This window comes from Petaurus breviceps, unplaced genomic scaffold (genome assembly GCF_028583685.1).
Source record: "Petaurus breviceps papuanus isolate PSGF00001 unplaced genomic scaffold, PetGlider_PUasm1.0 189, whole genome shotgun sequence".
NCBI lineage: Eukaryota > Metazoa > Chordata > Mammalia > Diprotodontia > Petauridae > Petaurus > Petaurus breviceps.
The window spans coordinates 1,293,951-1,307,421 of record NW_027185809.1 but is presented as its reverse complement, the minus strand read 5'-3'; the positions used below and the strand labels follow the sequence as shown (position 1 = coordinate 1,307,421).

Genomic DNA, 13,471 nt, shown 5'->3' with positions numbered 1-13,471 from the left:
TATCTGCAAGCACACCATCAGAGGGTAAACATTACTAAGCAGATAATTGAGTCTCCTTTGATTATGTAACTAGTAAGAAGCTGGAAATCTAGTGAAATTTTTTGCCAGTTCCTAGTAAAGTGAAAGAAATCACCTTAAACTTTAGAGGTTATGTTTGCTACAGGTAAAACTGTAGTGGGGTGCAGCTGCATCTTACAATGTGGATTTATGGCTATGATATGCAGAGACAGAGTATTGTCTATTTATTTTCATGTAATAATAATATTCACATGTAATCTCAGTGCTTGAAGCAGGAAAAAAGAGGACTGGTTTGGGTAACAAGATGCCATGCCAATTTTAGTCAAATAGAACGTAAATTCCTACAGAGTAATAATTCGTTTCTCTTTTTTGCCTCTGAATCTCCAGTCCCTTGCCCAGTGACTTCCACACAGAACTTTAATATGTGTATGCCTTTAACATATATACGTTGAATTTAATATAAGCCTTTCAATATGTGTATTAACCATTGGTCCTAGCCATGACTGCCTAGCCCCATGAGGGCCCTACTCTCCCCAACTCCTCCCAGGGACTGTGATCACTACTACTAGGAATTCAAAGCATATCAGAATATGAAACTTTTAAGAAATCAATTTCATTATAATTTATCTCAATTCTTGGGAAGAACAGAGAGGGTAATAGGAATTGATTAGGAATACAGTGACAGGGGCAGCTAGGTGGAATAGTAAATAGAGCACTGGACCTGGAGTCAGGAGGACCTGAGTTCAAATCCAGCCTCAGACACTTAACACAAAACTGGCCATGTGACCTTGGGCAAGTCACTTAACCCCAATTACCCTACCTTCCCCTCTGCAAAAACAAAGGAATACAGTGACAGTTTTCTAATCCTTTTAATTATGAAAATAACGTCCACCCTCTGCAACAATTAAAGAGATGCTTTTGTATAGGCAAGAGCTTTTTAAAAATGTAAAAAGTCCTGAAGAAGGTATAGCCCATTTGCAATTCACACAGAAGTGTAAAAGACTTTAATATCCTAAATCTAGGGTTTAACCACAGTGCTTAGAACAAACAGGTTTAATGTTTGTTGAACTTTATGTTCAATATAATCAAGGCAGGAGATGGAATCTTGTGAAGAAGAGAGGAGAACCACACTAGAAGGGAGTAATGTGTAATAAAGCAGGAGCCAGGCTGTAAAGCCCCTCTCTCTTACCTTCAGTCTCTCCCAGTCTCCTGGCTACTTTCCTGCTACCTACAAAAAATGCCCATGTTGCCCTCATCTTCAAAAACAAAAACAAAAAACCCAAAACTCATTTGTTCCATCCACCCCTGCTAACTATTGCCCACATCTCTCCCCCCTTTTATGACTAAACACCTTTAAGAAAGCAACTAACGTCAGTGCCCCTACTTGCCTTCCTGCCATTCTCTCCTTAATTCTTTGTAGTCCGGATTCTAATCTCATAATTTTTCTTCATCTTCATCCTTCTCAACTTCTTGTAGCTTTGACAATGTTGATCAACCTCTTCTCCTTGATATTCTCTTCTCTCTAGGCTGTACTCTGTCTCTGTCTCTCTCTGTCCTTCCGTCTCTCTCTGCTATCCTTCTACCTGTCTGACCAATCCTCATTTCTTTTTTTTTTTTTTTGACAAAAAGTATTTTTATTTCATCTCTGAATTATTTGAAACTGAGTAAGCATTGACTCCTCAGGACACGGCCTTTGGCATCCTTTCCAACTTATTCATCAGCTTGTTGCACTGTGCCTTTGCCACCCCAAACTTTTCTGATCTTGTTTTTGACCGTGGTGGCCTGTTGGATCAGGGCAGCTGAGTTTGAAACCAGTTCGATATCATTTCCTTCAAGAATTAACTCATTTTGGGGGGCTTGAGAAACAGCACAAGCCACACCTGGTCCCATGCACACCCTTCGGATCTATTTTTCACCCAAGAAATTTCTGATGTCAACGAGTGAGCCATTCTCTCGAATAACAATATTGATGGGGAAGTGAGCATACACAGACCTCACCTTGTAATGAAAACCCCGGGTAACGCCTTTGATCATGCTTTGTACATGACTACAGATGGTGCGCACAGTTGCAGTTCTTTTCGATTTCCCCACCACTTGTCTACCCGAAGCCTTTTTTTCTTCTTTCCAAGGAGACTGAGCTCAACATTGCTATGGTTGAAATCCCTGCGGAGGATTCCTCTGGGCCCTTTCACAATAACTGTCCGACCCTTAAGAGAGACGTCAACATTTTCTGGGATGTCGACGGTCTGCTTGCTTAGAATGGTCTTCATTCTGGTAGTGAATGGACCAGAGAGCAATCCTCATTTCTTTTTCTGGTTCTTTATCTGAGTCATGCCTATTAACTGTTCTCCTGTATCTGGGAAGCCCTGAACTCTGCAGTCTCCAGTTCTAAGCAATTAGCTCTGAAAAGTCCCTCTCCCACCCTATTAAAAGAAAGTACTCAAAAACAAAGCAAAACAAAAAACACCTGTGAGTGTCTCCCAAGGCTCTGTTGAGGTTTTCTTCTCTCTATATACTATTTCTCATTATCTCTATGCAGATAATTCTCAGCTCCTTCTGTCTCAGTCTCCATTTGTCTAATCTCTATCCTGACCTTCGTTCTCTTATATCCAACTGCCTAATAAACATCTTGAACCGGATATAATGTAGACATCTTAAACTCAACATGTCCAAAATTGGACTAATTATCTTTCCCAAAAAAACCTCCCCCTTCCAAACTTCCTCATGACTGTTAAGGACACTAACAATCCTCATAGTCACACAGGATATAAACCTTTCTCACTCTTCACATTAGTAGCAACTCATTTGCCAGGTCTTGCATATACCCCCTTCTCTCCTCTGACATTGCCACCACCCAGGTGCAGGTAATAATCACCTTATGCCCAGACTATTGCAATAGCTGGCTGGTTGGTCTCCCTGCATCAAATCTCTTCCCACTCCAGTCAGTCTTCTGCTCAGCTGTCAAACTGATCTTCCCAAAGCCCAAGTCTAACCACCTTGTGTCACCCAGTAAATTCCTATGGTTCCCTATTACCTCTGTGTGTTTTTAAAAAATACAAAAACCTTCATAACCTGGCTCCTTTCTGCCTTTCCAGCCTTCTTATACCTGACTCCCATCCATGAACCCTATGATCCAGTGATACCAGCCTCTTTGCTGTTCCTCACACAAGATAACTTGTGGCATGTTCTTTAACTGTTCCCCATGCCTAGAACTCTCTCCTTCCACATCGCCACCTTCTGCTGTCCTTCAAGTGTCAGCTAAAGTCTTATCTTCTAACAAGAAGCCTTTCCCAGTCTTCCCTCTGAGATTATGACCAATTTATCTCACATATATCTTGCTTGTATATGCCTTTTAGCATGTTATGTTGTCTTCTCTGTTAGACTGTGAAGCAGAGACTGGTTTTTTTTGGCCTTTCTTTGTATTAACATGCTTAGTACAGAGCCTGGCACACAGTAGGCACTTAATAAACCCTTGTTGACTTGACACTGAATGCCAAAAAGAGGACTTTATATTTGATTCTAGAAGCAATAGAGAGCCACTGCACCTTAATATCAAATACCCATATTTAAATTTCTGTGGATGCTCATTTCATCCCAATTAGCAAAAAGCTTAGAGAGATTTGCTAATGAATTTAAAGCTTTTCCAAAGTGATTTCTTAGTTCTAAATATTAAACTAAGAAGCTCTATAGAGAAATGTAAAGCCTGAAAATAGTCCATAGATCAAGTACTCACAGAGACTGATGGCATTTAAATGATTGCCATTAAACAATCACTGACATAGCTGCAACTGATAAATAAGCCGAGTTCTAAAAATAAAGCAAAAACTAAAAAAAAAAAAAAGGGTTCAGTGGTACTTCACAGAACAGGAAGACTTGTATCTTCCTGGTTTCTGTAGTTGCTGTCAGTACCCAGAATATTCTCATTATGAAGAAGTATGAAGTATCAAAATATTGTCCCAGCAACTCATGAGGGGAAAAATGGAGAGAGCCAAGAAGTCCACATCCTTCTCAATGAAGTAGACTCGTTTTTATTGAAAAGTACCCTTTCAGTGCAATTACTTCCATTTGCCAATGGGCCAGATGGAAAGTACAAAGAGCTCTGCTATTTGATTTTATTTTTAGACATGTTTGCCATTAAATTACTCATGTATGTGGTTTATCCTGGCATGTAATATTCTCCTCCTTAGACATAGGAGCAAACAGGGATAGCCAGGTAATGTCATTTTGATTTAAAAAGAGCAATCTGAGCCTGCACAATCAGGCTTTCCTGGACTTAAGAGTTTGTGGGTCTCGTCCTTGGAGAAGGTCAGGATCTTCCCATGGTCGAGGTCCTCGGATGTTTTTCCAGTCATCAAAGGCAGAATCTTTTATTTTCTGAAGGAAAACAAAAATGAGAATATGCATATTAGTTCAAGAACTCCATGGAATGGGAGCATGGACTACTAAGGCTCCTGTCATGTTATAAACTATAACAATTATAAAACAGTTCTTCCAACATCTCTCTTACCCTCTTTGGGTTTCAGTTTCCCCACCAGGCTTGGGGTTGGCCTCATTTTTTATGTCACTTTCATATCCAAATACATCCTTCCTCCTCTTCCCTACCCAAAAAGCAGCAATCCTTTGTAATAAATGATGGACAAATACTTCCTCAGGCCCTTCCCAGGCTGAAGATCCTACTGGTTCTTTCTCCAGTCAGGGCTCGATTACTTGTCAGACGGTTGCCCTAGAACTAGTGCTGTAGTTGCCCATAGGCATGAAGATCCAGAAGATGATGAAACAGCAAGTATCACCGTTCTCCAGGACGACACAGATTGTGCAGGATCACCACGAAGACCAAATGCGACAAGGTGTGCAAAGAGAAAGCCATGAAGCGTTATTTTACTAATGATAATAATTCCATCACTGTTTTGTCTTCGCCTGACTGGGAACTGGATCTGTTGTTACACACAGTGGACAACTACAATGCCACTGATTCACTCTGACAGTTCAAGGGGAAATGATTTCATTCACAGTTATTGAATCCCTACATAGAGAGGAATTTCATGTTCTTATATCACAGAGGCACAAGAGAAGATGGCTGCCTGGTGATCTGAGGAAATAGGAACTGCCATGATTCTTTGAAGAGATCAACTATAAGAATGAGAGAAGAAGCTCAGTAAGGGCTCCCTGCCTCAAAAAAAAAAAAAAAACCCAGACAAAACAATAACAACCCCTGAGTAAATAACTATGAGTACTGTCTACAGTTAACTATGATTTATTGCTTCAGTTCTACCCAATGGTAACTGCTATATAACAATATAATTACCATAGAACATTGTAAATAAAAAGCCAGAAAAAATATTTATTTATTTTTAGTAGGGTATTTAATTGTACAAAGAGGATGGATTAGTATCCAGATAAGTTGTATAAATAAGACCTTTCCCCCAAATATGACCTTCTCTGACATATGTGCTTGTACCAAGCTGTCACTAGTAGAAGAGTTTAAATCCTTACTTCCACTAAAGAGAACTACATGTATGTATCTCATTTTCAACATAACTCCCTCAGATGTATCAGATATGCGACAAATGCAAAAGACAATAGCAAAAGCTCTGAATTGTTCTGCTGACTTTCTGAGACTTCCTGACATCATCAATAAAATTGGCCTCTAGGAGCTAAGTATATCTGGCTACCCTAGGAGGCATGGAGAGAAAAGCACAGCATTAAAGCATGAGGCCCTACTATTAATTAACTTAATGCCTTGGGCACAACTTCTTTGGGCTTTGGTTTCCTCAGGTGTAAAAGCAAGGAGTTTGGACTAGAAAAGCTCTAAGGCCCCTTTCAAAATGATGATTCCAAATGCTATGATCCCTTAAGTTCTGAACAAAAGGGTTGAAATGTTAATCATTCCTGTCTTCAACATTTTTAAAACAGAGTGGAAGTATTTTAAGAATCCCTGAGAAATAAACCATCAAACCTGGTGAATTATCTCATATTTGTGCAGTTGTCATTTAGCAAAGGACGGTTGCTGGTAATTAGTAATATGTAAAGCTTCCATACCATTTGCATACCTGGAAAACACTGATATGATTACTCATAATTCTTTTTAAAATGATTTTTTATTGATCTTCTGTTTTCAATCTCACTTAGATTTCCTACTGAAACCTTCCTTCCACTCCTTCCCAAAGAGCCATTCCTTGTAATAAAGGGCAGAAACTTCAGCAGCACACATCAGAATATCCAGAAAGTCTGACATTAGAGTCTGCATTCCACACCTTCACAAAGAAGGAAGAAGTATCTTTTTCTTCTGTCTCTTCTTCGGGGACAAGCTTGGTCATCATTTGTTGCACTCATTTTCAACTGCTTTGCTGTTCTTTCCATTTGCATTGTTGAGGTCATTGTATACATTATTTTCCTGGTTCTGCTTACTACACTTCCCATCAGTTCATAGAAATCTTTTCATGTCTCTCAGTATTCATCATATTCACAATTTCTTAGAGCAACATAATATGCTTACATTCATGTACCACGACTTATTTATTATTCATTCCCTAGCTGATGGGCAAGTACTTAGTTTCTAGTACTTGCTACCACAAGAAAAGTTGCCAGATTACTTTAGTACATATGGGAACTTTCTTTTTGCCAATGATTTCCTTGGGGTTGTGAAGAATATTAAATGCCAGAGGACTTTGTATTCTATCCTCAAGCTGTCTCCTTAGCAGTGGAATCTCTGAGTCTTTTCTTCACATAATTCCAAATTGCTTTCCAGGCTGGTCAGATCAATTCATAGCTCCACCCACAATGCATCAGTCTTTCTAGAACCCCTCTAATACTATTGCCATCTTTGACAATTTGAAGAACATAATGGAGAAATATGGATTAGATGATAATACAATCAGATGGATTCAGAACTGGCTGGATGGCTAGACTTAAAGAATAATTATTTATGCCACTTTACCACCAGTGTGGCACAGGGTCTCCACCACAATACCCCAAGTAGCTGTACTTGGCCCCATGCTAACATTTTTATCAATGAATTGTATGAAAGCATAGCTGGGAGAGACAGCTAACACAATGGAAGATAGTAACGACCCAAAAGATCCTCACATGTTCTTAGAGCACCGATCTGAATCTAATAAGATTAAATTCTTACACTTGGTTACAAAAAAAAACAACTAACCTCCAAAAACATAGAATGGTGGAGGGATGGATAGCTAGCAGTTATTTTGAAAAGGACCCAGAGGTTTTAGTGGATTGTAGGCCCAGTACAAATCAGCAATGTAATGTGACAGTCAGAAAAAAAAAAAGCTAATGCAATTCTGGGCTGCATTAGGAAGGAAGAAGCTTCTAATAAGGAGGTGATAATCCCATTGTACTCGGCCTTTGTCAGACCTCATAAGAATACTATGTTCAGTTCTGGGCACCACCGTTAAGAAGGACATTGATAAACTGGCAACCAGAATGGTAAATAGTTTTAAGTTCATGGAGTATGAGGATTGGTTAAAAGAACTGGACATCTTTAACTTGGAGACAAGAACACTCTGAGGGGACATGACAGCTGCATTCAATGATTTTAAGGGATGTCATCTGGAGGAAAGATTACGCTTGTTCTGTTTGTCAAGAACCAGGAGCAAGGAGTAGAAGTAACAAAATGACTAATTCAGGTTTGATGTCAGCAAAAACTTTCTCACAATCAGATCTGTCCAAAAGTGGAATCTCTTGTCTTGAAAGATGGTGGATTTCTCCTCTTTGAAGGTCTTTAAGTAGAGCGTGGACAATCACTTTAGCAGTTACGTTCTGGTAGGCATCCCTTTGTGTATGAGCTAGCTTAAATGGCTGCTGAGATCCCTCTCACTTCCCAAATTCTCTGATTCCGTGATTCTCATTGATGAACTTTCCTTTCCACCAGAAGGTATATGAAATGATAAGAAAAGGAAAATAACAAAGTAAGTTTAGTCACCATCAACAGCCAGGGCCAGAAAGACACACCTGACTCAAAATGGGAGACAAAATAGGAGGCGTGAAAAAAGCTCAGTGTTTTACAGAATGAAACCATTAGACCTGTGTAGCAGAAAGCACCTTAGCATACCCAGGATGGCTGCTAGCACAGGTTCTTAGATATGCTTTTCAAAAGGAAAGCAACTCAAAATGGGTTAACCATCTTACTTTAATCAATCAAACATATTATCATTTACCTAGTTCAGGGGAAAAAGTCAGCACCCTGAACTTCAGCGAATACAAAAAGAAGTTACAACAGAAAATAACACAATTAGGCAGAGAGGGCTTCCGGCTGTCTGACCATTACCTCCATACCTAGTCAGTGACCAGGGAGGGAAAGACCAATATCTGGGTTTTCAAAGCCAGGGGGCTCAACTGCTGCCCAATCTCATCTGGCCAAATCATACAACTCTTCCCAAAGTGAGCACCAAAGCAAAACCTCACATCAGGGTATATATAGCCTTTTGCTGGATCAGAGAATGTCACAACCCTCTTGACCCACTGCCCAATCACAAAGTAACTAGGTGTGGGCGGTCCTGAAAAACAAGCCTCCTGCCACAGGCTCCATATGATGTGACATTCAGCCTATTAGGGGGAAGAGTATATTTTCAAATTAGGGAAGGTTCTCAGATTCACTTAAGGCTCTCGAGGGGCCAAAGGGGCAGGGAAGATCTTCAGATTCCCATTGCCCTTACAACCTATCACCAGCAAACACATGCATGTGCGTCTGCATTTTTTGATCCTCTCTATCCTTAAAGAAGAGAGAGAAGCATCTCTTCATAGTTGTTGGCCATAGAAATCACTAGCAATCCTAAAAAATGCTTTCAAAGCAGAGTAATCAAGGTTAAAATATGTCACTTTAAGAATGTGTGTGTGTGTTGTCTGTGATTTCTTTCCCCCCCTCTACAGAAACTAGAAAAATGCTTGCATGTAGTAGTCACTCAAATGATGCTGTGACAAGACACAATAATGTAAAAATTCTTCCCTTATTATGTAAAAATAATAAAGAAAGAATGACAAAGATTACTGTATTCTTGATATTTAAAGGACTATAAAGTATAAAAGATACACCTGAGAAACTTTTACTTAAACAGAGGACCATCACTGACCATTTGAGTTATTTGCATTTCCTCATACTTTTTCAACGTGTTTTTCTCCCACATTGGAGGAAGAAAAAAAAAAAAAAGGATGGAGTCCATAATAGGCTCTAGTCAAACAGGCATGGAAGAGTAATTCCAGGCTGATATCAGCAAGGAAAGAACCGTACAAATGTCACGTTTCTGTTGGGATGCTTAGAATCATATCCCAAAATACCCCAAGAAATGAAAAACTCCCTTACAACTCATACAAGCAAATGGACAGTGCAAATATTGTATCCATTTTCCTGCCCTTTCTCTCAGCTAAATAAGTTAGGTTAATGCTGAACAGTTCTTGGTTGGAATCTTTTCTGAAAGCAAATACAGATGACCAGCTAGAATAAGGATAACCACAGGCTGCTAATGTGCTTTCTGCTTTATTCCTGCTCAAGCACCATTACTGATGGGCAGACCTAGGAAAGAAGAGTGCCAACTGCTGTTGTCTTAAAGGAGGGTTCTTAATCCGGGATCCATGAACTTGTTTTAAAAAGTATTTTGATAACTGTATTGTAAATTGTTTTCTTTTATAGTCCTATTTTTAAAAACATGTTATGCATTTAAAAGCATTATTTTGAAAAGGAATCCCTGGGCTTCACCACACTGTTACCAAAGGGTTATATGACAACCAAAGATTAAGAACTCCTTCCTTAAGGTTATTTCAAAAGACTCTTCTTTCTTACAACTTACTGACAAAAAGAATCAAGAGATGCTATTGACAGTACCCAGGGAACAGAGAAAATGACAGGAATGGGTAAGTACACAGGAAAGAAGTTGGGAGATGAGAGAAATAGAAGTAACCAGATGAAACCTGAGGCCCTCACCACCCCTTTGCTACTAGGGAAGAATCCTCATTCCGCTTTTGTCTACAAATTGTCATAATCTGACTACCACAAAATTAGTTTAATATTAAGCACAATTCATTCTATTTAATTAGTTTTATCTAGAGTACCTCCATTAAAGTCTCACTCCAAGGTCTCATTATGGCATGGAGATGAACTTGGGTCCCTGAAGGCTATGCCAGTGGAGTGCCTGCCTAAACAGGCTCTAGCAAGCTTGGAGGGCTTTCACTATAGGTCTGATGACTAATTGTATATCAGTTAGTTCATGGGCCAGCCAAGCTAATCATGGAAGGCTCATCATCAGACTGGCTTTAGGCTGATGCATTTTTGGCCAGAACAGCTCTTGAATTAATCAACAAGCATTCATTAAGGTACCATGCTAGCTGTTAAGGAATATAAATCCTAAGGATGAAACAATCCTATTCTCCAACAGGGGTTTACATTTCTAAATCCATGACAATTAAGTCATCCCATTCTGATACCAGTAGTATTCTAGTGATGCTGTATTGTTGTAAATCTTAGAATGCATCAATCTATGAAGAATCAAAGTTGTAGGTGGCAACCTAAAGGAAAAACGGAGACAGTTTGGTGGGCACAAATAGGAATGCAACATATCTCCAATGCAAGAAATGAATAAGGAATGTTATTAAGTAAATGTATGATCAGAAAAGAAAAGGGCAACTCAAGTGGTCAGATGAAGAGATAAAAGATGAGTAATTAGTATGCTTTACGTATTATATAAAAAGCCCTAGAAGAAGGCCTCTGGCATGATGGGTAAGTTCTCTGTGGAAACTGCTCCCTCCACCGTAAAATGAGAGGGTTTGACTCTTAGATGACTTTCCAGTTCTAAACACACAAGCCCAAGAATGGCCAGAGCGGCAAAGGGGATAATGAAGCAAGTGTTTTTCCTACCAAAGGCATCTCTTTTTTGCCCTTTCATGTTCTTCTTGCATATGTGAGTTGACAAGGACTTGAAATATTGATGGGAAGGAAAATTCAAAGTATAGGACAGAAGATTTTCATTTCAAGATAGGAGCACATGTCTGGAAATGTTCTGTCAGAGGGAATATGCTTCACACGACTTTGCAGGGCCAGACTGAAGAGGGGCTTTCTCTGTTCTGGAGCTCAATTTACGGGAGTAACTTTTAAAGCATATCATTCATTCATTCAACAAATATTTATGAAGTAGCTACTATGTGTGGAGTTCAAAAGATGCCCTGATCTTCCCTGCCCAAAGCACTTTTGCTAGTTGGCATAAAGAGGAGGTCTAGGAACACTAAAATCTACATAGCCTTGAGGGCATTAGAACAAGCGGTTAATTGTGGGAATTGGGCAAACCACACTGACTCCATCTTGTGACTCAATTCTGGAGCTAGCTCAGTTCCCCTTCTATTCAGTTATGGGTCTAGTCCAAATTCTGACTTGTGAGAAAATTTTATTCAACTATGGGAATTAGGAGAAAACCTTACTGCATTGTTTGAACCTAGCCCTGCACAACTGGAAGATGAACCACCTCCACCTGCTGTTTAGAGACCCTGAACTAAGGACCTAGGTTATGCTGACCAGAAACCCAGTCAGACACAAAGACTGATGTAAGGAGTTGTTTTTTGTTTTTGTTGTTTTTCACAATTATACATCTCAATCAACCCATATGTCTTATCCAAAAACAGGTCCCGTACTGATAAATCAGTTATTGTTTCCATGTTCCTCTGTTTACAGACACTTGCGGGGAGTGGGACACCTCTTTTTCTGATTTCAGGAAACTGTGCCTGTTTGCTTTCCCCCTTCCAACTTGGAAAGTTCCTAATCTTTCCTCCAATTAGAAATCAGATTACCTAATTTTGTATCCTAATTGTTTTCTCTTATTAATAGGTCTTATGTGATGAATTGATTTTAATAAATGAAAATTTGTTTTCACCTGTATTTTAGGTCCAATGCCAAAGTTGAAGAGGTCTGGTTCTTCTTTGTTGAGCAACTGGCATGCCCTACTTAATAAACGTCATTTCATCTTTTGCCCACAACAGGCATAATTGATATGCACTTAAATTCTTGTGGAATAAATGAATTAATGGGGAATAATATACCACAAGGTCTATATACTAAAAATAATATGGTAGATAGAGCCAAAAATTAAGACTCCCAGGGGTTAGGAATGCAAAGTCTATTTTGTATCTATGTCTAGAAACATGGTAATTACTTAAATAAAGAAGTGGAGCAACATTATAGGAATCAATGCAAGGGAACATAGTCTAGAATGGCCTCTCTGCTTTCATTTCAGATTTGGTTTTGGGTTAGAAAGATACAGTTTTGTGTGCCTCAGTTTCTTCCTCAAGGCTTATCTGGTCATCATTTTTAGTCCCACAAGAAAAGGCACTAGGGATGCATACAATGTATTTTGTAGTCTAAATGAGTCAGCAACTGGAGGACTGTGTAAAATTTGTACTTCTCAGTGTAGTGGAAAAAAGCACTGGACACAGAATCAATCACTGAGCATTTATTGATCACCTACTATGTAGTAAGCACTGTGTCAAGTGCTGGGAATGTGAAGAAAGGCAAGAGAAGTCCTGCTCTCACGGAAAGATAACCTGCAGACAACATATGTGCAGGATAAATGAGAAATAATCGACGAAGGGGAGGCACAGCAATTATGAGGGTTAGGGAAAGGCTTCCTGTACAGGCGGGGTTTTAGTTGGACCCGGAAGGAAGGCAGAGAAGCTAGGAGGCAGAGGTGAGGAGGGAGAGCACTCCAGGTAGGAGGGGCAGTCAAGGAAAATGCCTAGGGCTGAGAGATGGCGTGTTTTGTTCTGGGAAGAAAAAGGATGGCAGCGTCACTGGATCAAAGAGTATGTGGGTGGAGAGGTGGAGTTAGGTGGGAAAAAAACTTAGGAAGATAGAAGGAACTAGTGAGAAAAATGATTATTTCTCTCTTGTATTTAACAACGAATTATTGTTCTAGGACCATGGTTTTCCTCTCATTCAGAAATCAACCAGTGTTCCACCTTCCTCAATCCATGTAAATGGAGACTCTAAACAAACTTTGTAGCTGCAGAACCCACAAAATGACAAAGAGAAGCGAACCTCCCGCTGAGGACAGCCCGGACAGCCCAGCAGGCCAGCAGGAATTGGCCAGCGCACTGCTCTGGAAGCTGAGCCCAGCCCCACGCCGGGGCTTTAGCCCCAGGGTGGGCAGGCCTGACCAGTGGCAGGCTGGAGAGACTCCAGATCAGCAGCAGCTGTGGCCATTTCCAGATTTATCAACACATAGATGTGAAGGACAAAGTGAGAGGTCAGTGCAGTCTGGACTTTGGGACCCAGTAAGTTGGAGTGAGTGGCTTTTGCCCCACGAGAAGGCATGTCATGGGGCAGCTTCAGCTCTTGGCCTGCAGAGTATAGGGAGACCAAGCACCAGTCTTAGGGGTGATTGCTCTTGCTTTAACCTTTTTGGATATGGATTGCAGTCTAGGGTGGAGATCCTGGGGTGTGTGTTCAGCTTGCCAGAGT

General features: G+C 40.1%; 1 protein-coding gene and 1 pseudogene across 1 annotated transcript in view; both read right to left on the bottom strand.

Annotated features, from left to right (window-relative positions):
- Positions 1-1,619: 1,619 nt before the first annotated feature.
- LOC138164190 (large ribosomal subunit protein uL6-like) lies at positions 1,620-3,878 on the bottom strand (annotated as a pseudogene).
- Positions 3,879-4,023: 145 nt separating this feature from the next.
- The window catches only part of COX16 (cytochrome c oxidase assembly factor COX16), a 124,841-nt gene continuing 115,393 nt past the window's right edge, over positions 4,024-13,471 (bottom strand). The window contains exon 4 of the mRNA XM_069091783.1: positions 4,024-4,392. Within this exon, the coding sequence (XP_068947884.1) occupies positions 4,276-4,392 (117 nt within the window). The 3' untranslated portion in view covers positions 4,024-4,275. The remainder of the gene's footprint in view (positions 4,393-13,471) is intronic.